This window comes from Cydia pomonella, chromosome 7, assembly GCF_033807575.1.
Source record: "Cydia pomonella isolate Wapato2018A chromosome 7, ilCydPomo1, whole genome shotgun sequence".
Classification (NCBI taxonomy): Eukaryota; Metazoa; Arthropoda; class Insecta; order Lepidoptera; family Tortricidae; genus Cydia; species Cydia pomonella.
This window is the reverse complement of record NC_084709.1, coordinates 22,963,194-22,989,321: the sequence shown is the minus strand read 5'-3', so window position 1 is coordinate 22,989,321 and position 26,128 is coordinate 22,963,194. Positions and strand designations below refer to the sequence as shown.

At 36.7% G+C, this 26,128-nt stretch overlaps 2 protein-coding genes and 1 long non-coding RNA gene across 4 annotated transcripts; 2 read left to right on the top strand and 1 right to left on the bottom strand.

The window, feature by feature from the left end:
- The first annotated feature begins 1,362 nt into the window (after positions 1 to 1,362).
- LOC133520181 (uncharacterized) lies at positions 1,363 to 5,395 on the top strand. The gene is made up of 3 exons (XM_061854552.1): positions 1,363 to 1,415; positions 4,167 to 4,365; positions 5,192 to 5,395. Exons 1-3 carry the CDS (start codon positions 1,389 to 1,391, stop codon positions 5,377 to 5,379), a joined length of 414 nt encoding a protein of 137 aa, XP_061710536.1. The 5' UTR covers positions 1,363 to 1,388; the 3' UTR covers positions 5,380 to 5,395.
- Positions 5,396 to 7,600: 2,205 nt separating this feature from the next.
- On the bottom strand, positions 7,601 to 19,947 carry LOC133520168 (lipoamide acyltransferase component of branched-chain alpha-keto acid dehydrogenase complex, mitochondrial). Of its 2 annotated transcripts, none has more exons than XM_061854540.1 (9): positions 19,600 to 19,947; positions 12,496 to 12,656; positions 11,777 to 11,964; positions 10,773 to 10,894; positions 10,218 to 10,439; positions 9,548 to 9,814; positions 8,808 to 8,936; positions 8,303 to 8,374; positions 7,601 to 7,801 (listed from the first exon to the last, which is right to left on the bottom strand). In XM_061854540.1, the coding sequence occupies exons 1-9, from the start codon at positions 19,675 to 19,677 to the stop codon at positions 7,637 to 7,639; spliced, it is 1,404 nt and encodes a 467-aa protein (XP_061710524.1). In that variant the 5' UTR covers positions 19,678 to 19,947; the 3' UTR covers positions 7,601 to 7,636. The 2 variants fall into 2 exon arrangements, with proteins under 2 accessions (XP_061710524.1, XP_061710525.1); XM_061854541.1 differs by lacking the exon at positions 19,600 to 19,947 and adding an exon at positions 13,072 to 13,160.
- LOC133520171 (uncharacterized) lies at positions 15,979 to 16,753 on the top strand. The gene is made up of 2 exons (XR_009799715.1): positions 15,979 to 16,102; positions 16,212 to 16,753. It is a non-coding gene; the product is annotated as an uncharacterized LOC133520171 (long non-coding RNA).
- Positions 19,948 to 26,128: the final 6,181 nt, after the last annotated feature.

Genomic DNA, 26,128 nt, shown 5'->3' with positions numbered 1-26,128 from the left:
GTTGTCTGGCCACGCCTTTAATGATGTGGTGGGGGACAGTTGGAGACAGCGAGACTCGTTGAAATTATGCTTCGTTATAAATCTCCTTACTTCTTATATCTATGATACAGCGATAGTTTTATAATAAACCGTTGGAACAGGGGTCCCCAAACTAGGCATAGCCTGTATCTTGGGCAACCAGTTAATGAATTAAAAACTAGAGAATTATGCCTAAAATATAGATACTACTATTAAAACTTAGCTACTAGGGATTTTCGTTAGTCAGTCTGTCAGTCAAGTCCCCTAGGGCTAAGTGGAAGGATAAGTGTATTAGTTAAGCAACATAAATTACTACAACATATGGGCAAAATCGAGACTTGTTAACCTAATATTTAATGTTTATTTCTCGATACAAGCGTGTATCACCGTATCATTACTGCACTATCTCCTCAGTCTTATTATAATCAATAGTTAGCAACCAGTCACATATAACTCGCTTTGCCTGTTTAACAGGGAGCTCCTTAATGTTGCAGTATTTTACAATTGAATTGTACACTGATGCTTTCCCATAGCTGCCGAATCTCCTAGCAAACTTAGTTTTTGTTGAGGGTTTTTTTAGTATAAAAGTGCGCTTTTTTAGCATATCATTGTGCAATACCGTGCCAATCAAATTTTTATGGGTAAGTATACAGGCTCGGAGTATAAAGAGCTGTCGAATGTTCAAGACCCGGGCTTCTTTATATAATTGAGACGTGGGGAAGAGAAAAGGTTTTCTAAGCATAACTTTTAACACCGATCTTTGGGCCCGTTCCGCACCTAGGAGCGTGGTTTTTGCTGCGTTGCCCCAGATACTAACACAATAACTAGCTACGGATTGACAAATAGCTGTGTAAACCATTTTTAGGATTCTCCGGTCTGCTGAGTCCCTAACTCGTTTTATTATTGCGATTGTTTTCCTTAAACGTTTGGACAGGGCATCAATATGTAGTTTAAAGTTGAGATTTTCATCCAACATAATTCCAAGGTATTTGATGACGTTGCACCGCGCGATAGGGATTGGGACACAGTTACATACCTGTGATTCAGAGAGAGGGGACCTACATTTATGTATTTTAACTTGTAGATCTTCAGTAACGTTTGTAACATGTATTTTTCTTTGTAGTGCACAATAAAGTATTTTATTATTATTATTATTCTTCAAATTGAGACTCAAAAGACTCGTGTTGGTAGGAACCAACACTATTTCAGACGTGCGTAATAATGTGTTGTAGTTTGCTGTTCACGTTTGAATGATGTTCAGATAATGGGTATTGTTAGTTATTCAAATTGCAAGGAGGGGTCGTGCACGTCGGAGATGTGATGGCGTATTAGATGTTTAAGAGGAAACTCTCTCCCTGGATATTCACATTATGAAAAATATTTTTATACAATTTGATGTGAGTATATTAACCATAGCTATGCTCCTTCATTTATCTTTTTTTTAGATTTTTTTATTATTATAAGAATTAAAAGCAAAAAACCAATTCTTTACAAATTATTAAATGCTGTTGTTATACATTGAAATTGTTTCAAAATATTTTCAATAATGTTAATATCCTGAAAGGAAAATGAGGACTACCTTTGTACGAAATGGCGATTTCTCACGGTCGTCCCCTGTCGTCTTAAATACTCCAACTTAATTTGTTATTGATATGCATATACGTACATTGTTCCTATGAAGCCTATGAAGCTGATGGTCCCGGGTTAAAATCCTGGTAGGACCATATATTTGTGTGATGAACACGGATATTTGTTTCTGAGTCATGGGTGTTTTCTATGTATTTAAGTATTTATAATTATATATTATACCTACACCGTGTTTTTATTGAATTCCGTTAACTTCGGGGTATAATACTCGGGTAAAGGGAAACTAAATGGCATAGTTCATTAATTGTTTTTATTTTTTACTTTTTTTATTTTTATAAAAAGTAACTATTATTGTTACACGGGCATTACATTTAAATCAACCAAACAATTGCAAACTGTGACATATCAATGTCATTTCGAACATCGATCGTCCGAGATAGTACTTACGTTTAGTAGCAAATGTATGAACTCGCACTAAACACTAATCAATATGTAAACAGGCCCTAAGGCAAGTGTACACGCTTGTAAGAGCCTTATAAGATAAAAATGAATGATTGATTATCTCCGAAATGGGGTTAATTAGAATACCGGTGTCTTTGAGAAAGTTACCTAATTTAAGCTCAAGAATGCACCCTCGAAATTAACGGAAAATAAAAAAACACGGTGTATATATCGTTGTCTAGGTACCTACAACATAAGCCTTATTGCGCTTACTGTGAGACTTAGTCAATTTGTGTAATAATGTCCTTAAATATTTATTTATTTATTTATCGTTATCGCGGGAGCAAAAATGATTTGATAGTACTTCTTCTTCTTATCGTGTAAAGGTGATCCAATTTCCTAAATTATGTTCGTCCAATGTTTAGCCACTTGTATTCCTCGGGGAGTTGCTTTAAGGAGATCATCGGTAGTGCAGGTGACAGGGCATAGAGGGCACATTGTCATGTGCTGTATCGTCTGATATGATCCGCAAGAACATTCGGCGCTTGAATTCTCGGGTAAGATTCCCCATTTTATGAGATTTTCCTTTGATCGACCGACTCCCACCCGTAGACGGTTCAAGGCCCGCCAAACTTTCCACGTTTCAGTTCCTCCAGGGGGTAAGCGTTCCTTTGGGGTCATAAAAGCTGGCGAGCAACCGTGCCAATGGTTCCAGGCGGTGATTCTGGCTTCTTTTGGAGTTTGATTGTCGAGTGGCAGGTTGGTAACAAAGCTTTTCCTAGATTTGAGACGTCTCCGAGCTGGACTGTGGGTATACAGCAAATGCCGTGCATCGTGGAGCTGTTTTTTTCCGTTCTAATGCAGTTGCCACTTCTCTCCTCACTGCCGGTGGAGCTATTCCTGCAAGGCAGTAAAGTTTCTTGATTGGGGTAGGTTTTAAACACCCAGTCACTAGACGACAGGTTTCATTTAAAGCAGTATCTACCTGGATATAAGATAAAAATGAATGATTGATTATCTCCGAAATGGGGTTAATTAGAATACCGGTGTCTTTGAGAAAGTTACCTAATTTAAGCTCAAGAATGCACCCTCGAAATTAACGGAAATTAAAAAAACACGGTGTATATATCGTTGTCTAGGTACCTACAACATAAGCCTTATTGCGCTTAGTCAATTTGTGTAATAATGTCCTTTAATATTTATTTATTTATTTATCGTTATCGCGGGAGCAAAAATGATTTGATAGTACTGAAAGATTATGACAAATATTCAATAACGGATGTGATATTCCTATCGAAAAACGTTTATACTCACCTATGAATTTAAAATGTAGCAGTAGAAAATTTAGTTAAAATTTTGGTCATTTATTACGAAAATCAAAATAAAATGCTATAAGAAGTAAATACTGATAGGGACTTATTATTCAAGTTGACACGTTGACTCATAGGGAAGCTTTTGCATAGTCAAATACAAGTTTTATTGACCTTTTTATACAAAAACCTCAGCCCGGATATCAAGTACATCCTATAGGTTTAGAATGTGTATTAGGCAGAATATTCCGTTTATACAAAACAGACATGCAGTTACATGTGTTCTTTGACAGCCTTTTTTTGCTCCCGCCATAACGATGTATGTTGATATATGATACTTGACAGGACTGCATCACATACGTCATCTACTTTGCACACAACAATGTACAGGAGTGTGCAATGTAATAGCTGTTTATTTATACTAGAGTAAATTGAATTAATAATTTATAATTTTTTCAGTCATGATTAAATTTGTCGTGGGCGGCACTATCTGATTATCGAAAGAACTAGATAGATCGTGCTTGGTGTAGAAATAATAAATATTGATATAGTCGAAATGTTCATTTTTTGTCAACATTTCACTAGCCAAAATAAATTTAATATTATCTGATAAAATTAGTTCTGTAGGGCTAATATGGTCGGCTTTTTATCATTTGTCACCAGTCACCGTGCATTTCACTCTCTAACAAGTATGTAAGTGCGAAAGTGACGCATGGCATGACAGGTGATAAAAATGCCACCATGACACCGATGCTGGTATACTTAAGTGCTCACTAGTTGAGGTTTACGCTCATTAAATCTTCTTCGTAGGCAATTTCTCGCGTAACTCACGTGATTAGTGACGGCCAATACTCCGAGCTCAATGGACTGCTGACGAAGCCCGCGCGATCCAGCCTCATGCGGGAGCTGGAGCGGAACTGGAATGATCGCCAGCGTTCGCTGCTGGCGTTGAGGCCTAGCGATATACAGATCAGCGCGCCAAGAAAGGTCTACTTTATTAGGATAGCAGGTATGATTAAGACGTGCTCCCGGTACTGGTTTTCTATACAAAATAAGTCCCAGAACCTGGAAATCCCTGTTCTCATTCCCTAGGTACGATCAAAGATACATTAATGAAGATGAAGTATAATCTACGAAAATTTCATGCTTAATATTTTACAGATAAACGAGATGGCGCTGTACGGCTCCATACATTTAGCGGTAACTCTGATTGTCGAAAGTTGACGCTTGACAATTCAGTGGCCGTAAAACATATGTCACAGTACAACACCATCTGTTTTGGATGTCAAACTAAGGAGCACGTTTTATACTTAGACTTTATCTGGTCTTTATCGGTCTGTGCCGTTTAAAATAAGATCTCTAGCGGATTTCCTAGAGATTGTCATTGTGATAAGAATAAAGTACCCGTACCATGAGTCACTGACAGTGTCAAAACTAACATCTACGCTATCGAGAACGTAATTTACTTTCTTTACATCTCGCTCGCACTTATATGCGAGTACGAGCGAGATGAACTGAAATTATGAGTAGGTATAAATGTTACAGTTTTTAAAATGGGTTTGTGTTTAAAATGGGTTCGTAATAAATCTCTAGTCTGATTTATGACCCCAGTTTATTCTATTCTTTAAACTTATAAAAAAAGTTTGCTGTCCCTAGCTTGTAAAGATAAATAGAACCACCAATGAACCAGCGATGCCATTAGCAACAAGTAATTTTATCAAATGTAACACATACTTATCTCTTGTTTTTCTGACCACTCGTACGACTAAGATAATAATCTCACCAGATACAATCATATAATTGGTAATTACGTATGACATCAATTGTGTTTTCAGATAAAAAATACTGTGACGTGGACATGGCCTTCCTGGCGCTCAAATGGGTCCCGATCAACCACATCGACGCTCTGATCTTCGCCGAGGTCTTCGCCAGGTTTCACCGAGAGTACACCCCTCACTGCATCCCGGAGTGGACCATCGCGTACTTTAAGGTCACCAGGTTCCAGGTCTTACGACGGCAATAGATGCTTGGATGCTAAACGGGAGTTTGATTGAGTCATACAGTTAACAGGTAGGTAAATAATGAGTAACGAGTGTTTTATTATTCGACAATTTTACAATCAAAAATACAGTTGTGAGGCTTTTGTGTTGAAGGGTAACTCACGTAATCGGACGCCTCGTCCAGGACCCGGACGGTTCTATCGTGAGTCATCCTTTACTCTAAATTTGGAGTTTTTAATAAGGGGAAAGCCTTGATCTTTTTTTATATAGCTGAACAGACCACTTTGATCGATGAAGTCGGATCAATGCATATTCGAAACGCTGTAGGATAACTTTCGAGGAAAAAACATTTTTAGTATAGGTAGGTGCATGTCGGCTATTCAAATTATTTTCCAGTTATATTTTAACAAACTTATGGTTGATTAAAATAAGAGGGGATAGCTTCAGTGCTCTCTGTAAATGTCTGAATTTTTTGACCATTAAAATATGAAAATATAATTGACGATTATTTGATAATGGCTAAATCGCTACTATAAAATACATATTTTCTAAGAGAGTTTATATTGTTGTATTATTGTATTATTTTGAGGCTTCTTAATAAGCTGATAATACGGTTACCAAAAACATGACATTGACATGAAAATTACGGGCAAATGAAAAAAAAATGGTAATGTTATTTTTGATCGAACTAATCGATTACTTTTTTTATTAAAAATATCTAAGAATAACAATTCAATAACAATAAGATCTGCGATCCCGGGCACGCACGGCAGTCTCCGCTCGGTGTTCAGCGAGCTGCATTCACAGAAGGACCTAAGCTAACTGCACCTTAAAATGACAGCTTGTTATCAACCATTTTTTTTGGACCCGGGTATGTCCTTAAACTACGTCCACAAGAGAGGTATGGGCATTGTGAATGTCATCTCGCTCTGTGTGGTAGGGCACAGCACAGCGGATGTCATTCCAGATCTAGAGCAGAGCCCAACTGGGGAAGTACCTCCACCTTACAGAAAATCGCAGCCATATAACACTAGACCCTACTCATAGTGTTGTGTTCCTTACGGTGAGTAAGGTTGCCAGAGCTCAACGAGGGTGGGAGGGGGTTAGGTTTCTAAACTCCTCTGGAGTTGCAGGCGTACATAGGCTAAGGATACTGCTTACCATCAGGCAGGCCGTATGCTTGTTTGCCACCGACGTAGTATAAAAAAAAAGAAAAAAAAACCATATAGCTGGAAATTTGGACAATCTACATAATATAATTATGTCATGTACGAGTATTTAGCATGTAGATATTTAGTTTAAAACAGAAGACCGCTTACCTACTCTCATATAAAATGTAAATAGACTAATTTTGAACAAATATTGTATTATTTAATTAAAATATTGACAGAAGGTATTGAAATGATAGAGGACAAAGAAAACAAAAATGTTTTAATAAAATCAATCAATGTACAAAATATTTGTTTACGATCCTTGGCAGTACCTATTACCAACAGGTATCAAGAAAAATAGAATAAATATCATCATCTACCTAGCGTTATCCCGGCATTTTGTCACGGCTCATGGTAGCCTGGGGTCTGCTCTGCAACGAATCCCGTGAATTAGCACTAGTTTTTATTGAACCTACTGGCATATCGTCTGGTGATAACCTTCTTCTTCCTCGCGTTGTCCCGGCATTTTGCCACGGCTCATGGGAGCCTGGGGTCCGCTTGACAACTAATCCCAAGATTTGGCGTAGGCACTAGTTTTTACGAAAGCGACTGCCATCTGACCTTCCAACCCAGAGGGGTAAACTAGGCCTTGTTGGGATTAGTCCGGTTTCCTCACGATGTTTTCCTTCACCGAAAAGCGACTGGTAAATATCAAATGATATTTCGTACGTAAGTTCCGAAAAACTCATTGGTACGAGCCAGGGTTTGAACCCGCGACCTCCGGATTGCAAGTCGCACGCTCTTACCGCTAGGCCACCAGCGCTTTCTGCGTCTGGTGATAACCCTTACTCACAAATTACTTTCTGTACTACTACGTACTTTGTAGTTTGGTACTACTACGGTTCTCTATGGCTCTGAACTTGTGGTAGTAAATCATTCAACCCAGAAGAGAAACTAGCTTTGTTTGTATTCGTTCGGTTTCCTTACGGTGATTCCTTCATTCTGTCAAGCAACATAAATTCTGTAACTACAGATGTTGAGCAAAAAGTTGGCCATTAACAGCTAAAATGGCAGCAAAAAAACAATATAAGTATTATCAATAATATTTTTTTTATATAAAATACCGTTGCTATAAATCTAAGAGAAAAGTGTAAGGATTTTCTAGGTACTGCTTCATTCGGTTGGAGAATCGTGCGACAGTGGCGCCGTCGACGACGCGGTGGTCAGCCGCCCAGCTGACGGTGAGGATGTGGGCCTTCACTACGTTGCCTTCTGCGTCGAAACGTGGCAGGACCTGGAAATTAAACGATTTTGATACATATTACAGAAAGACCTCCGAGAAAACTCAAGCTTAAGATGGATATCTTAAGAAAAAAAAGGAAAATCACTCGACTCAGGCTCTGTTCTAGGTTTCTATTAGTATGTAGTAGCAAAATAATTGGAGATGTGAAATGAATATCTTTCAAATACATTTACTTTTCCTTGTTTACTGAATGTGTTTCAACATTATGACAATAAGTGACTGAAGACACACCTCCAACGCGTAACAGCTGTGTCTCACGTATTGTTATTTTTTTTGTGTTAGAATAGCATTGATATATGAGAAATAATAATGCGCACCAGTATTAATAACCGTCACCATTAGACTATTAGGTATAATATGACTTCGAATAATAATTAAATAAATAAATATTATAGGACATTCTTACACAGATTGACTAAGTCCCACGGTAAGTTCAAGAAGGCTTGTGTTGTGGGTACTTAGACAACGATATATATAATTGTTTGTAAGTACCTGTATTTTTCCTAGAGCGCCTATTGACACCTGCGGTGAGAATATTATAGGACTAGCATACGTTCCGCCGACCTGAAATCAACAAAAAATACAATTAAATGTAGAACATTGGCTTCTTAGATTTTGCCCTTTACGAAATATTGCACTCTTAAAGGGTGATATTAAAAATAAACTCGTTAATTTTTCGAATAATATTTACAGAAACAAATATTTCGCCAAATGGACCGCAATAAAGTACCGTACGGTCACGTCTGTAAATATCGATACGAAAAAAGTGCCAAAAATATGTATACACGACTCTATTGCCCATATTTTATATTATTACGTATTTAAGACAAGATGCCAATCAGTCACGCTGCGTGGCGTAGTTATCTCTATCACTCTTCCATATTGGTGCGACCAGTGACAGTTGCGTTTCGTTCGCTACGGAGCGTTAACGATTGGCATGTTGGCTACGCGGGCTGGTAATTTCCTTTTAAATGACTTCTAATATTAAAATACTTACAACCCCGACGTTTGACAATGTGAACGTTCCTCCGCTGAGATCATTCAGCCCAAGTTGCCCTTTCATCCCTTTCTCCTGTAGAACATTTAGCTCGCGCGCTATTTCCAGTATACTTTTATTTTGTACATTCTGAAAATAAAATACATTATGTACCTACTCGTTATTTGTTTCGTTATTCAAAATCACAAACACGCCTAAAAATCGCAAACTGCTGACTAAAACGTATGTAGGTCTAATTTCAATCTATTTTCTGTCAAGCAAGCTATACAATAATAATAATTAACCCTTTGAACGCCAAGAGCCACTAAAGTGGTCGTGTGCTGTCGTGCCTACCACGCCAACGACCACTAAAGAGGTCATGGCAGACGCTGTCAAAGCAATTTTACTGTTGACAGATAAGGTTTAAATTCGATTCTCAATAGTTGACGTATTGGCGTGTATGCCACATTTTGATGCGAGGGAGAAAGCGTTGAAAAGGTTAAGGAATCATGAGCGATATTGCTAAAAAGTTAATTAGTACTTTATGAAGTTTACTCGTTAAAAATCACATTGAAAATTTGATGTTTTAGATCTTCGTGGTCTCTTTAGAATATCAATTTTTAAAACAAATTTGGCTCTATTGTATGTCTTCGCTCTAATGTCCTAGACGGCCTACATGGCAGATACTAAATAATTTTTTTAAAGTTTTATTCAATATTTTTTTTAGCTATGTCACTAAAGAAGAAACACATCGTAGTTACCTTAATAACAGGCACGACCAGACCGTTTGGCGTATCCATCCCCAGCCCAATATTGTGGCTCGCTTTATACGTGAGTTTCTCACATGCACTGTCAGGACTGCTGTTCAACACGGGGTATTCTGTGAGGCTCAACGACGCTGCCTTTACTATGATTGGCATGTAGGACAGCTTCACGCCTTGCCGCTCGGCCAACGATTTAATGCTCTGTCTGGCTTCAAATAATTTTGTCACGTCGTATTCGTCGCTTAGAACTAGATGAGGAATTTTCTGAAATGAAAAAGATTCTGTATAACATCTATTTCTACCACCAATTGGTCCTCGTATTCAAGAAAGGCGACGTTATTACGTTTCAAACGGTTTAAATTACGAGTAATTTAACAAAATATAAGCGTTGAGTCATTCGTGTTGCGAGAAATGAGTGGGAGAGCTATTGTGAACACTATTGAAAATAGACGCGGAAAAAAGATTGGTCATTTTAATAAGACACGAACATTTCCTTAAAACTATCCTGGAGGAACAGATAGGACGCAAGCGAGGCAGAGTGAAAACCCAGACGCAGTTACTTTAGAATATGTAAAAGAACAAGTAGCGGTTGTGAAAATGCGAGCGTAAATCTCGAATGTCAACTCATAGTAGCCGTACTGCCTTCAATGTGCTCAGGTTTACTCACCATAGATTCGGACATGGACTTCACCATGGCCTTCATGAAGCCAGTAATCGGCACTGTCCTGTCAACCGCTGACTCGGCCTTGGCAACCTGTGTTTGCACAGCTTGAACGCTGGCGTCCGGCACCTCGTTCGACTTTTCGGCGCTGATACCCAGGTGAGCTAATACGTCCTCTTTTAAGACACGGCCGTTACGACCTGTTGCTTTCACGGTGCTCAGATTTACCTTAAAATAAAAAGGTATGGTGTAATGATTAATAAAATATCTTAGGTATCGTTAACAATTTTGCTTAGAGAAACTAGATGAATTTCAAATTGTTTAAATTTTGATATAAAATGGTTCAATGTGTATTTGTTGCTGATTCGATTTACAAAGTTCAAAAGTGGTTATATTTATAGTCACCAGCGAATGTTACTAAGCGGGAGAAGTGTTATTTTTTTTGCTAATTAAGTATAACTTCATTGTTATGAGAATAAGAATGTATTCAGACCATTTTAAAGACATTAACGGCGTAGCCACCTTTGTCACTGAATTTATATACCTCAAAAAATTACTTACTTTGAACTGCGCAGCTATTCTTCTGACAGCTGGTGTGGTCAAAACTCTAATTCTTTGACTGTCGCCTACTACTGGAGCGGCAGAATCCTTTTTTACTTCTTCAGGTGGGCTTGGCGTAGAATCTAAAATAAATATTTTGTTAGTTATTAAGACTTTCAGGACTGCGTTTTAATGATTAATTGCGATTAGAACAAATTAAACTTATTTTTTGAAATATTATATTATAGGGAGCGCCATAAGCATTAGGAAATATACATAGAAAAAATCGACCCATGCTGCCGTGAACCATGTGGCCGAGGGGCTTAGGCAACTGCTGGTTCCAGCCCTGCCCGCGTAGCCAACATGAACGAAACGCAACTGTCACTGTCGCACTAATAATAAAGAGTGATAGAGAGAGATGACTACGCTACGCTACGGAGCGTTAACGATTGGAACATTGCCTACGCGGGCTGGGTATTGGAGGCCTTGGTGACTTTTTCACGTCATATATGACGTTTATTTGGGTGTATAATAGATTGCGTATTGGGGCGGTTCACCATACACAAACAACAAAGTAATCTATCCCATAGAGAACTGTCACACTTTTGTCACAATGTTGCCGAACGTTACTAAGTTATCTTACCGTCGGCGCCATTATATTTCACTTCTTTGTCGATAAGCGGCTGCCCACGAACGCCGTCTGGTTCACGTCTGCATAGGCACAACTTGGTGATGGTGTCGTCGTACCGTCTCGTCATGGTCACCTATGCCTTCTCGTTAACTTTGTATCTAACATAAAGTTACTAAGTTAACTTTCCTTCGGCGCCATTATCTTCTACCTATATGTTGATAAGTGGCTGCCCCACGAACGCCATCTGGTCGACGTCTGCGTACAGCTTGGTGATGATACCGTCGTACCGTCTCGTTATGGTCACCGCCGCCTTATCATCTCTGGACTTTGCAGATGTTGCGAAACTCTTTTACCTTCTCACTAACTTTGACGAACCTGAACTAAGTTAACTTACCTTCTGCGCCATCATCTCCGACTTCTATATCGATGAGCGGCTGCCCCACGAATGCCGTCTGATCAACATCAGCGTACAACTTTGTGATGGTGCCATCGTACCGACTTGTTATCGTTACGGCCGCCTTGTCGCTCTGTACTTCGCAGATGTTGTCGAATTGCTGTACTTTGTCGCCGACTTTGACGAACCTTTAGAAAATATGTGTGTATATTAAATTTACGTATATTTCATAACTTTACCCTTTGCGTGCGAGCGCGTCATCATGAACCTTGTTGGAATGCACAAACAAAGATTGATATTGAGTCAAGCTGTAGGGCGCGCGCAAGTTGACATATTTAGCAGTGAAAGGGTTGATAAGAAATAGTATATTTGGCACTGTGATAGTTCAATTTGTACTTCTTTGAGTTTTAATTTTCTCTAAATCTGTTCTATCTACATTGTTTTATTTTATTCTCAACTGAAAGACCTCCTTCAAGTGTGGCATTATACTCATACACGCAAAGATCATGGATCACATGACAAGCTTGTCTAATTTACAATTCAGCGGTGGCAACATAGTTCCATTTTATCACTTGTCACTGTGTCCGTCACTTTCGCGCTTACATATACTTGTTAGAACGTGACAGGCATGGTGACAAATGATAAAACGCCGGCCATCTTAGCCCTACTGGTCTTTGAGTTAATAACCAGTTTTAATAATATTTTACTAAAATACCCACCATTCTTTAACAACAACTTCCCGTATGCCCTCCCCGATGTCCGATAGCTTGAACGCTACAATCTTGTCCAGTATACTCGTAGTGTGAAACAGTCTCCCCACTCCTCCTAACGGGGATGCTTGCAATCTGATTGGCTCATTGTTTCTCAGCCGCAATCTATCCTGATGACAAATCTTAATTAAGTGGATAATAGACGACTCTGTTTCTTCGTATAAACGTAGTCTTAATTTTCCTGGATATTGACATTATGGAAAATATTTTACACAATTTACTTTATATTAGCCACATGTTGGTCAGTGATTAGCCATAGATATGCCCCTTAGTTCGAGTTAGGAGTGAAAAACAAATCCGATCTCTTATAATTCAGAAATGTAAAAAAAACACATTGCGTTATATTTGTTAATAGAGAGGAAAATGGGGACTACGTTTGTATGGTGAAGCGGTCACGTGACTTCGTCCCCTTTCCAGTACATTATCTAAGAGCAGGATGCGACAAATTTAGATGATATTTTTAATGTTTTGAAAACGTTTGTTATGTTTGTGTACGATTAAAAAATTAGGTCTACCAATATTTACCAAGTAAACCGATTGGACTAGACTGAACATATACACATATTTCTAATGCACTGAAAATGATCTTCAATAAACAATCTTAACGTGATAATTTAGATTGTGTTATCAGCGTTATCACGCTTTGATTACGTTTATTATTTAGTTATTTTGATAAAAATTTGAACAACATCTTATCATCTTATTGTGTTATCTTACACATAAGTAAAGCAAATGATGACAGGGTTTTTAAAAACAACTAGTAATTTGCTGTTGTTGTTGCTATGCCATTTTTATCAACCAATTTTAATTATAAGATATGAATTCGATCTGGATCAGATCTGTCAGTGTCTAAAGTGACGCTTTTGGTTGAGTACATGTCACATTTGACACTGACAGAACCGATTCATATATAATCCAGTTCGAATTCATATCCTATAATTAAAATTTGAATGTGGCTGGAACTAGAATAACGTATAGTATGACTAGAGCTCAAACATGGCACCATGTGTATTGTGCCCAGGGACCGTTTCCGGTATTCTGACTACCGGTTTTAAATTAGGTATAACCGGTTAAGTTAGTTGTATTTCGCTATTTATATCGCTACAGCTTTGATTACCGGTGTAATCAATAACGGTATAATACCTGTATTTGACATGATACCTTTAAAAACCATTACCGGTAATACATGTCAATGTCAAGACACTCCTTTATTTGTTTCTTCGAATATGTTGTGCTTAGCCGTATTGCTAAATTGTCAGAATATTTCAGACTTAGTACTTTGGTTAGGCTTTACCTTTACGAATAAAATAAATGACAGAATAATATAGTAAGCACTTCAGCCAGCTATGCCGAGTGTTATCGCGTGGCGTTACAATATTACACCTATTTGTTGTGATTTTGTAGTAGTAAGTGTCTGATTGACATCTTACCTTTCAACTGCAATGCGGTATTGAACAAAGGTACATATTTAATATTGTAAATAATCTATATATAGCGGTACAAACAAAAGCGAAATGAAATCAATATCTCAAATAGGAATAATTATAGGTATTCTTTTAATAGCGGTAATAGTTTGACAATTTATTTATATTAAATAAAACCTGTTGTACAATCCCTGATTGTGCCACAAGCGACTCAACTGTACTGTGCGCAGCTTGACAACCTCAAATATTGTAATGCCGCGCAAAGATGTTTGACATTCAGCCCATTGGGTATCGTGTTCTGTACCCCTAGTGTAAATAAATTCGATTTCGAAACGTGACGTACGCGTTTGCGTTAAGTCTCATTTTGTATGGGTTTTTGAACAGCGCGCCAAGCGGGACGTTTTGGAAAGTCAAAAATCTCATACAAAATGACACTTAACGCAAACGCGTACGTCACGTTTCGCTGTCGAAAATATTTACACTAGGGGTACTGCCCAAGTGACATTCGGGGTTCTATATGAGATGTCTAGTCGTTCACATGTACTCCACAAGCTGTGTAAGTCAGCTGTATAAGAGCTGTATAGCTTGCTATAATGCTCTTATAGAACCAGTTTGGGCACAAATTAGACAGCCTTAAGTTCACTATGGCTGTACATTAGCAGTATAATAGCATTATAATAGCAGTTTAAGTAGTAACATCGGACTTAAGGCTGACTAATGGCACTATATGGGACGCAGTGTGAACCATACAACGTACATGAGTGTAATAAAGAGTAACAAGTGGCTAAATACACAGCTATCACAGTTATAAAATCCGACAAAAGTACTCCAGTGCTACCTAAAATTCACGTGGGTCCATTATATTTCTTTATTTTATTTATTCCTCATTAGTTTTGGTTTTTTGTGTGCCATGAAACACCGGCGGATATCCTTTGGATAAATTTTATGATAACACGCGGTAAGTACCTGTTTTAAATTCTTAATAATGTTAAATGCTATGGGAATGCAAGTTTATCGTGAAATGTATACATATTTACAGCTAAAATATTCACGCGCCTCTGTAAAAACGCGATATTCATTTTAAAATATTTAAAACTGGCTGAGAGGAAATCAACAATTTTCAGTTTTTGACATTATAATTATACTACGGTAATTAATTATAGCATGAAACCAAAACTCAATCGCTCTATCTGCGTATTTTGTGATAAATCGGCATGATAATTTTGGAGATTTATTTGGTAAATATTTTAGGTTACGCAGAACAAAATGGTGGAAATGAAATACGGCTATGTGAACTGATATAACTCCAATTTAATGCGGTGAGCGTATAATAGGTTCACATGTGTTCTGTTAGAATGCTGTTACCTATATAAAGTCCCACATTTGTACCACTACAGAGCCAATGTCTATAAATTTATTCTAATGTGAACTAATGTACAGCTTTAAGATGTAGTTTAGGTCAATTGTGTATCATCGTATAATTCTTTCAATATATACTGAAATTTTAGAGATCCGCAATAATAATTATTGTCCGTTAAATCGCCTAGCCCAGGTACTAAGTCAAGTAGTCAGGTACAGCTTGTGGGATAAGTGTAATAGAATATCACATTCACATTCATTTTCAGCTTACAGCAAATTAGAGTAGTACTTGTGGACAAATAAACTGCTATTGATGTTAATGGACAACACATATAATCCTTTTAACAGCCTACAGTGCACATGCGAACCATTTAAACACTTCTGTACAGCTAGTAAAAAAAGGTTATTTTAATGATCACAAACAAGTCCTACTACAGCTACTAGCTGTATAACAGTCTCAAACAAGTAAACATAACAGCTTTTGGCTTTATAAATGACCATGTGTGTTCTATTAAAATGCTAGCTCTACAACATCGTACAAGTAGGCTGTTAAACAGCGGTTGCCGTATTTCTACCCTCCTATAATGCTCTTAGTCAGACGGCTGACTAAAGGATAGTTGTTAGAGTATTATAACACCAACAGTCGTATAAAAGTATAACTCTACCCTCCTATAAGTCCCTTAGACAGGTATAGGTGTTATTAATCGCAATAATGCAGCTTATACATCACGAGTGAACTGTAATAATGCTTCAAGTACACCTGGGAACTAAATGTGTACTCTTAAATGGAGTAAAATGCTACTTGGGTGATTAATAAAAAGTAGTATAATTTTTTCCCAAGTAGCATTTTACTCCATTTAAGAGTACACATTTAGTTCCCAGGTGTACTTGAAGCATTATTACAGTTCACTCGTGATGTATAAGCTGCATTATTGCGATTAATAACACCTATACCTGTCTAAGGGACTTATAGGAGGGTAGAGTTATACTTTTATACGACTGTTGGTGTTATAATACTCTAACAACTATCCTTTAGTCAGCCGTCTGACTAAGAGCATTATAGGAGGGTAGAGATACGGCAACCGCTGTTTAACAGCCTACTTGTACGATGTTGTAGAGCTAGCATTTTAATAGAACACACATGGTCATTTATAAAGCCAAAAGCTGTTATGTTTACTTGTTTGAGACTGTTATACAGCTAGTAGCTGTAGTAGGACTTGTTTGTGATCATTAAAATAACCTTTTTTTACTAGCTGTACAGAAGTGTTTAAATGGTTCGCATGTGCACTGTAGGCTGTTAAAAGGATTATATGTGTTGTCCATTAACATCAATAGCAGTTTATTTGTCCACAAGTACTACTCTAATTTGCTGTAAGCTGAAAATGAATGTGAATGTGATATTCTATTACACTTATCCCACAAAAGTGATTTTTGTTAGTTTGTAACAAAATTTGTACTTTAAGTATTCATACTTGACTTAGTACCTGGGCTAGGCGATTTAACGGAAAATAATTATTATTGCGGATCTCTAAAATTTCAGTATATTGAAAGAATTATACGATGATACACAATTGACCTAAACTACATCTTAAAGCTGTACATTAGTTCACATTAGAATAAATTTATAGACATTGGCTCTGTAGTGGTACAAATGTGGGACTTTATATAGGTAACAGCATTCTAACAGAACACATGTGAACCTATTATACGCTCACCGCATTAAATTGGAGTTATATCAGTTCACATAGCCGTATTTCATTTCCACCATTTTGTTCTGCGTAACCTAAAATATTTACCAAATAAATCTCCAAAATTATCATGCAGATTTATCACAAAATACGCAGATAGAGCGATTGAGTTTTGGTTTCATGCTATAATTAATTACCGTAGTATAATTATAATGCCAATATAATGTCAAAAACTGAAAATTGTTGATTTCCTCTCAGCCAGTTTTAAATATTTTAAAATGAATATCGCGTTTTTACAGAGGCGCGTGAATATTTTAGCTGTAAATATGTATACATTTCACGATAAACTTGCATTCCCATAGCATTTAACATTATTAAGAATTTAAAACAGGTACTTACCGCGTGTTATCATAAAATTTATCCAAAGGATATCCGCCGGTGTTTCAGATGGCACACAAAAAACCAAACTAATGAGGAAATAAATAAAATAAAGAAATATAATATGGACCCACGTGAATTTTAGGTAGCACTGGAGTACTTTTGTCGGATTTTATAACTGTGATAGCTGTGTATTTAGCCACTTGTTACTCTTTATTACACTCATGTACGTTGTATGGTTCACACTGCGTCCCATATAGTGCCATTAGTCAGCCTTAAGTCCGATGTTACTACTTAAACTGCTATTATAATGCTATTATACTGCTAATGTACAGCCATAGTGAACTTAAGGCTGTCTAATTTGTGCCCAAACTGGTTCTATAAGAGCATTATAGCAAGCTATACAGCTCTTATACAGCTGACTTACACAGCTTGTGGAGTACATGTGAACGACTAGACATCTCATATAGAACCCCGAATGCCACTTGGGCCATATATACCTATTGTTTTTTGCGTCAAAAATGTTGTTTTGGGGTTCCGTACACAAAGGGTAAAACGGGACCCTATTACTAAGACTCCGCTGTCCGTCCGTCCGTCCGTCTGTCACCAGGCTGTATCTCATGAACCAATGATGATGTATTTCTGTTACCGCTATAACAACAAATACTAAAAAGTACGGAACCCTCGGTGGGCGAGTCCGACTCGCACTTGTCCGGTTTTTATTTCTACTTTTTCCTAATCGAAACACGAAACCAAATAATATATTTATGCCCTTATACGGCTCCCCACTATTTTTCTTACACCTTGTATAGAATTTTATTTTAGCCAATAAAAACTGTTTTTAATTTTAGTAGCGGGAAATGGTATATTTGGTAATATTCAAAACTGAGAACGGGATATATTTATGGAGCAATGGAGAAGGGATAACTTTCAGTGATACATGTCAAATAAGTTTCAACCATGTAAGCCGTTTTTTGAAGTGATGTATATGTATCGCTGTTTTTTTTTACGGTTTGTAATTTTATCAGTCTATCTATAGTATATTTGTGTGGTGTGTTCTACTAAGTATACATAGTAACTGTAGCGTTAAAACTGCGGAGCCCGTTTTTATGAAATTGATGTCATGATGTCAATCATATTGTATCTATGACCCGGTTGACAAAGACTACATTTTTAAAGTAGGAGTTTCTAATACACAAATAAGCGTAACAGCGTAACGTGATTGAAGTTTTATTATGGAACACTAAAACAAATCATTTTTTAACTTTTGTTAATTACATGCAAAAACACGCAAGTAATTATAATGGGTTAGCACTAATTGGCTATCAAAGTCATATTTTTGTTTAAATTATTTATTTTAATTTTATAGGTAAGAGTTCAAAACCCGAATTAAAAACTTGTACATGTACAAGTACGCTGGGACCGGGACTTACGAAGGACTTTTATTCAAGTCTTTTTTTTTTATACTACGTCTGTGGCAAACAAGCATACGGCCCGCCTGATGGTCAGCAGTCTCCGTAGCCTATGTACGCCTGCAACTACAGAGGAGTTACATGCGCGTTGCCGACCCTAAACCCGCCCCCCCCTCGTTGAGCTCTGGCAACCTTACTTACCGGCAGGAACACAACACTATGAGTAGGGTCTAGTGTTATTTGGCTGCTGTTTTCTGTAAGGTGGAGGTACTTCCCCAGTTGGGCTCTGCTCTAGATCTGGAATGACATCCACTGGCTGTGCCCTACCACACAAAGCGAGATGACATTCACAATGCCCATACCTCTCTTAAACAGTCTCAACAGTCTTTCTTATTTGGATATTTTTTTATGTAAACCTTTGTAATAATTAGTTGATTGTAGATATAAATTAAAGGTATAAATTAAAAAAAAAGAATTGATGGGTATGTTTTAATTTAACAAATGAATTTCATATTAATAATTATTAGGTAACGCGTCAACGTGGCAAAGAAACGTTTACTTACAACTTGACTAAAAGTACTTTGAATTCATTAACGCCTATTGAAATTAAACATTACAATTTATGAGGACAAGCAAACATTATTGCTATACATAAAATATATGTTAATAAATAAATTAATTAACATGTAACTAATGATGTAACTTTCGCATCGAAAACAAATGTAAACAATCTAGTTTGTACATTGCACCGCGAACCGTCAAATTGTGTCAAACGAAAGTCTATATACTTACATTTTGAGCCAATACACACGATATACGGCACTTATTCACATTTCGAATGCTCACTACACAAGTTCTTAAAATCAACATTGTTAAAATATATGTTTATTTATGATTCTAAGCGTGCGAGCATGACGTAGCCGAGCGGTAGGCTTGGCGCTCTGAACATACTGACTTATCACTATCAGTAACCCAGTGGCGAGGTTGCCAGCGATATAATTGACAAACATGTATTAACTACTTTATAGTAAAATAGTCATTACTACTCACAGATAAGGTGTTATTTTAGAATGCACAGAAATGAAAATAAGCACTTTCGATTAGTCGACCGCGTGGTCGACGTAAGCGTTCGAAGACCTCAAGGTCAAGGAATATATTACGACATAATACATTTCTTTTCTATAAAATATTATTCAGAGTAGGTTTAGGTACTAAGCCACCATCATATAAAATATTTATATTATTACGGTTCAAAATAATTTTTGAATTTAAAAGGTTGTAAATTTTGTAACCTGCAATAATTTACGTTGTGAATATATAGGTCACACTGAGCAACTTTTACTATTGGGTCAACCCCGAAATCGAAAAAAAAATACTGTCTCTCCCATAGAAAATGTCAAGGTCAGATCTTCCAGCCAAAAATGTATGACACAGTCAATTTTTTTTTCCATGTGTTCGGGGTGAGTTTCATAGTAAAAGTTGCTCAATATGACCTATATATTCACATCGCAAGTTATTGCAGGTGACTAAATTTACAACCTGTATGTTGTAAGGGACCGTAAAATGTGCTTACTTTGCTCCCCACTGGGTATAGTTCGTGTCATCCACGATGACGCGTAGACTTGTCAAATCTAACCTTTAATAACATGACATTACGAGTCAAGGCACGCGTATTCGTGAATGACACAAACTATAATTGTGCTTCAATAGTTTTTAAAATGAATACAACGGACTCCCGCTCTGAGTTGTTTCTGGTGCAAGGGCTGTCCATTGCTATACAGCGTGTAAATGCCGCGAGCATTATAGGCTTTTTTCCACCGGAAGCGGCAACGAACGGTCTTGGGGTCCTTCTACAAAAGTCTCATTCACCTGGCCATACATATATTTACAAATTCCCAGGAAATTCCGCTTTAAAATAAGGCGGAATAAACCAGCCTATTTTTATACAGTCCGCATTATTATTATTTCTACGTCCAGAAGGACCCTAACACATCTCATTTTTGGTGGCTGTGTAACTCATGCCAAGTTCCATCTAAAACCAAAAACAGCTAAGCGGAATTTGCTGGGAATTTGCGAACAGGTATAGCCAGGGGATTGAGATTCCAGGGGAATGAGAGTAAAGTGACCCCTTGACTAGTTACACTGTGTAATTATTTGTACTATTATAGTAATAAACGATTTTTTTTATTGTAACGATACTCTATCACATCCTGATTAAGTGTTACAACATGATAATAGTGATGGTCCATTTTAAATCGGCATTTATACCAACATACCTACCACAATAGGTAATATTAAAAACTAAATTTCTATTATATGTTTTATTTAATTTTAAAATTTTAGGAGCAAAGTAAATACATTGTACAATACCAAAATGTTTAAGTTTCGTTTGTCTTATTTAAATTATTGAACTCTCATCATAATAGTCTCGCAAAAGTAAGAGAAGATAACGCGGTTCTCATAAATTAGTTCGAAGTCGTAACTAGCTAAGTGGCACTGGTCTTACAAAATTGTACAGATCGTCCATAACATTGCCGCTTACTTAAATAGTAGCCATGTTACATTACATATATCCAGTCAAATCGGGCCCAACATAATAGGCCAAAACGAAGTTAAATGAAAAACAATTTTATAAGCAATCTTTTATTAAAGACGTAATAAACATGTTAATAAAGTGAATAAATACAATAATATATCTAATAAATAACTGTAAATGTTATGCATGATGTGATGCGGGCAACATAGTAGAATTACTGAATACTGGCTTCACTAAACACATTTTTTTATTCACGACTCCTAGTCTACAAGCCCGTTTACTCAAATTTAGTGATTAGTCGAATTCCAACATTATTTTAAAATATTATTAAATATTCGAGTTCTCAAATTTCTTGACTCTGTGTCAAAAAGAGTAATGATTTGTAATATTGTCTAAAAAGAACCGTAATCTCTAAGTAATACCTCATTCCATTAATTTATAAAATAAACTCACCCTCAAACACACCCGAGGCTTTTTATCAAAAAATTATGAGATTGGGTATTATTTTGAGACTAGAGATAATTCCATACAATATTCTAAATAATTACAAGAATTTAATCCTTGGGTCAGACATCAATTATATTTCAAAAATACTTAACTCGCGACGCAAAAAACTATGCCGATTGCAAAGTTAGATTGATATCTAAGCACTGATCAATGTGTAAACGGGCCTTACTAAATAGCTAACGTGTATCACAGAGGCGCTCCACTAAGTGACGACTACGGCATTATTCTGTGGGGTCGACGGCCCGGACCTTCTAGCAGATTAGTATATCCTTGCAAGGATTTTACTGTAGGGGCAAGTGTTGTGAATCGTTTATTTGTGACACCATTGATATCTTAAAAAAATAATCCTGAACACAACGAATTGAATGTATCCGTTAAATCTGGCAACAAGTCAGTATTGCCACACATCAAATAATTGTAACGGATACATGTCATTTGAATCTAGGATTTTATTTTACATGATATCAATCATATTTAAAGGTAAAACCGTCCACCGGTACAACAATGTTCTTATGGAAGTCTTATTGTTAGCCATAGGGCTAGCATAACACTGTGACAGACAAATGTCGCATGAGAAAAAATAATGTTACTGTTTTATTTTAATTGTATTTTATAGAAAGTGAATAAATCTTCCTCAAATCCCAGTCTGACTAAACTAAGCCTGCCCTAAAAATCTAGACGGAAAAATAAACTTGTAAGAAGGGACCGTTCGCGTTGGAGAGCTGCCACCTTGTGGCGTATATTGTAAACTTGAACTCGATATTATCACCTTGCACGGTTTTGTATTTAGGGCACCTTGTGGAGTAAATTAGAAACTGCAACTTGAAACTTACATTTCGTGGCAACGAAATAGAGGCTATTGTGCTGCCCCCAGTTCACGTTCACGTCTTACTGTTAAACTCTAATATGCTAGAGGATCCTAAAGGCTTACTAGACCTCTTTCCAGACATTTAATTACGACTAACACTGTTTTTTCATCAAACAGAAACAATCGTCGGACGCATACATTGAAAAATCAAACCCAAGTACTTTGGCGCCATTTATACACAACTACTATGAATATCGGTATTTATCACATCGTAACTGCTTTAATATGTAAGTAACGTCTACATAATGACCTATAAATAAGAGCACTGCACAGTACACAGTGTTTTGGAACACCCTTAACCTTTTGAACGCCAAGAGCACCTAAAGTTGTCGTTACTAGTCGTACCCACAGCGCCAAGGACAACTATAGGTGTTATGGCGTACGCTGTCAAAGTAACCTTCACACTTTCAAGTAAGGTTTACATTTGCCTGAGCCTGTTAACTTGGCGTATGTCGTTTTTGTTTAAGGTTAAATTTGGCGTATAATGGCTATACTTATCACGTATTTAGTTATGCGACTTATAGTCTTTAATGAACATTATACTCGTAAGTTGCAGAAATAATTTTGGGATGTACCAAAACACTGTGATAGCTTTCGTTTTGAGACAACTGTAGATAGTTTTTAAACCAAAGCCCTGTCTGTAAAGTTCGGGCATCTTAAAATACTTAAGTTTAACGTTTTGAATAACATCTGAATCTCTCATTAAGCAGACATTAGGGTTCGACATTTGTACAATAGCCCTCCTGGCACGCCACCGTCTTTTACGTAAGGTATTGGTAAAGAGAATTTGAAATAGAGGCTTACTGCATTCTTTCGACACATGATCAAAAATTTAAGAACGCCTTTAGACTTGATTCCTTATTCCGGCATCTTTTCAAGCGATGGTGCCATACCTTTGGCCTATTCTTTAGTAGATGGCGCCACTTTTGGTATTTAACAAATTTAACACATATCAGTGAAAGAATAAGGATCAAAGTCAAATGGCGTTCTTAAAGTTTTAATTATTTGTCGAAAGATGGCAGTAAATTTACTGTGCTTCAAAAATTTTAACAGTTTTGTGTTAGTGATTTATGATTTATGATTTACTTTGACAATCCACCTCTATTTCAAATTCTCTTTGAATAGGTAAGGTAAGTTATACCTGTGTCTATATTTAGCGGCATGTTTCCAAATCTCAGAAAGTCCAAGTGAAATATGCCCATGGTAAATAAGTCCAAACGTGACTAAAAACTACTACGCGTGTGTACAGTATTGGCTTAATGTTCAATTTCCGTCTTTCAACACGGGCATTATATTTAACTCAAGCAAACAATTAAAAACTATGACATATCAATATCATTTTGAACATCGATCGTCTTTCGTTCGTTCGTTCGAACATCGTTCGTAGCAAATTGTACTAAACACTAATCAACGTGTAAACAGGCTCTAAAGCAAGTATACACGCTTGTAGAGGCCTTATCACATTAAAATAAGTTATTGATTATTTCCAAAATGGAGTTAATTCGAATATCGTTTTTGAGAAAGTAACTTGCACCTACAGCACTTGCGCCGACAGGAATGTACCCTTGAAATTAACAGAGTTCAAAAAAGCGCGGTGTATATAAGGTATGCGTTTGCCGTATGATGCACTACGCAGATGACTGACGGACTTATCTTACTTATCTTAAAGCAGACTTATTTTGATGCAATAATCGTCTCTCTTAGTTACATTCTGACTAAATGTTTAAACAATAACGTGCCAGGGGATCAGATAGCTTATTAACTTACCGATTAGTAATAAATGAATGTTATAAAGCATTGAAATAATTTGCTCCCAATTTTGTACGCTAAATTAGCATGTTATTTAGGCCCAGTTCTATAATGATCAGAGATTGGTAAGAGGTAAGCAAGTAATTTCAGAAATCATTTAAATTCCTAAAAGGGAGAGTTCGCTACTTTTTAGTGTTTTTTTTTTTCTTTTCAGAAATACCGGAATACATCTACATCGGTTCGTCAAATAAATGTATCTAGTAAATCAGACCAAGAAAACTCTGCAGCGTTTTTGATAGCACAGATTGTGCAAGTGTTATTTTAAACGTCATAATTGCATAGAAGTTTTCACAGTGTGTTACGAAAATTGCTGCAGAGTTATCTTGGTCTCACTTTATATGACTTAAAATAATACTAGATGATTACGGTCATGATACCGAATGATAAAAAGTGATTATTTACCACAAATTATTTATTTTTTATTTATTTGTTTACTTCTCAGAGATTCCCACGTTACAGGCTGAACCTAGTGTCCGGATAATTGTACTGCTTCTGTTGTAATGCCAATTTCTTGAATTAATTAAATCAAAAATATAAATATTTAATGTTTAATTTAATTTAATGTCTTTCGCTACACCAAGTTGTCTGTGTTCTATGGGAAACTGATTTTTTATCGAGACTTCGGGTTGGTGCTATGGAAAACTTAAGTCAAATTATTTATCTGGGAGTTTTCAAAACATAGTTTACTTAAATAGCGTGTGTACTTAGTTAAGAAAAGTTAATTGCTGTCAGTTTTGTGATGACAATTACGCATGAAATCTTTATGGCAATCAACTTTTTGCCTTTTTTACATTGGAATATCGTTTACAGTTGATGAAATTAACACCAAAACGAAGTTTTTATTGAAATTTAATGCTTAATTATGTCACAAAACTGATAGTGATTAACTTCTCTTAACAAGTCACGCTAATTGGGTACACTATTATCTGAAAACTTCAATCTTCATCACTTTAACTTTGTACATTACCCCGTATTTATCTATACTCTGTATCTTTAGGTATTTAAATAAAAGTAAACAAACAATTTGTACATTTCCGGGTAGTTATAACATTTATTGGTTAACCAACCAAATACAAAACCGCCTGGATCTGTCACTGCACGGCCTGACTTTAACCTACGTTATTTGATCATGTAATGTTTTCATCTACCCTCAACTGGGTTAAGGAGTCATTTGAGGGTAGATTTTGTTTACTTTTACTTAAATACCTAAAGATACAGAGTATAGTATATGCTTCGAGCAACACCGGCTTCTGATACGTCGCAAGGAGCCCAAGCAATATCTTACCGAACAAATCATTCTGCCATTTTTTGCGGGGGAAAACGTGCACACAGTCGCACTTCTCACTCACTACATACAAAATCCAATCTGTAAAGACGACACAAATACATAGATAATAACAAACGTCAGAGACAAATGTTGCAAACCTTGATCTTCTTTTGTGTACGGACGAGTCACAACATGCACCGCCATAGGTACAGTTGTACCTATGCTTCGGCAGAGGGGAAATAGTATGAATGCCGTCTCCCTTCCCGGCGTTGCTCGAAGAGTATATGATAACAATATACCTGTCAAATATGTTATTTATGATCATTATAAAACT

Excerpts from the sequence above, each read along its gene's own strand:
- LOC133520168 (XM_061854540.1), bottom strand. The coding sequence starts at position 19,677 with ATGTTGATTTTAAGAACTTGTGTAGTGAGCATTCGAAATGTGAATAAG. Across the intron at positions 9,815-10,217 it reads AGTCCATGTCCGAATCTATG|AAAATTCCTCATCTAGTTCT; the intron begins GTGAGTAAACCT and ends TTTTCATTTCAG. Across the intron at positions 8,375-8,807 it reads CATTGTCAAACGTCGGGGTT|GTCGGCGGAACGTATGCTAG; the intron begins GTAAGTATTTTA and ends TGTTGATTTCAG.
- LOC133520181 (XM_061854552.1), top strand. The coding sequence starts at position 1,389 with ATGAAAAATATTTTTATACAATTTGAT. Across the intron at positions 1,416-4,166 it reads ATATTTTTATACAATTTGAT|GCAATTTCTCGCGTAACTCA; the intron begins GTGAGTATATTA and ends TCTTCTTCGTAG. Across the intron at positions 4,366-5,191 it reads CTACTTTATTAGGATAGCAG|ATAAAAAATACTGTGACGTG; the intron begins GTATGATTAAGA and ends TTGTGTTTTCAG.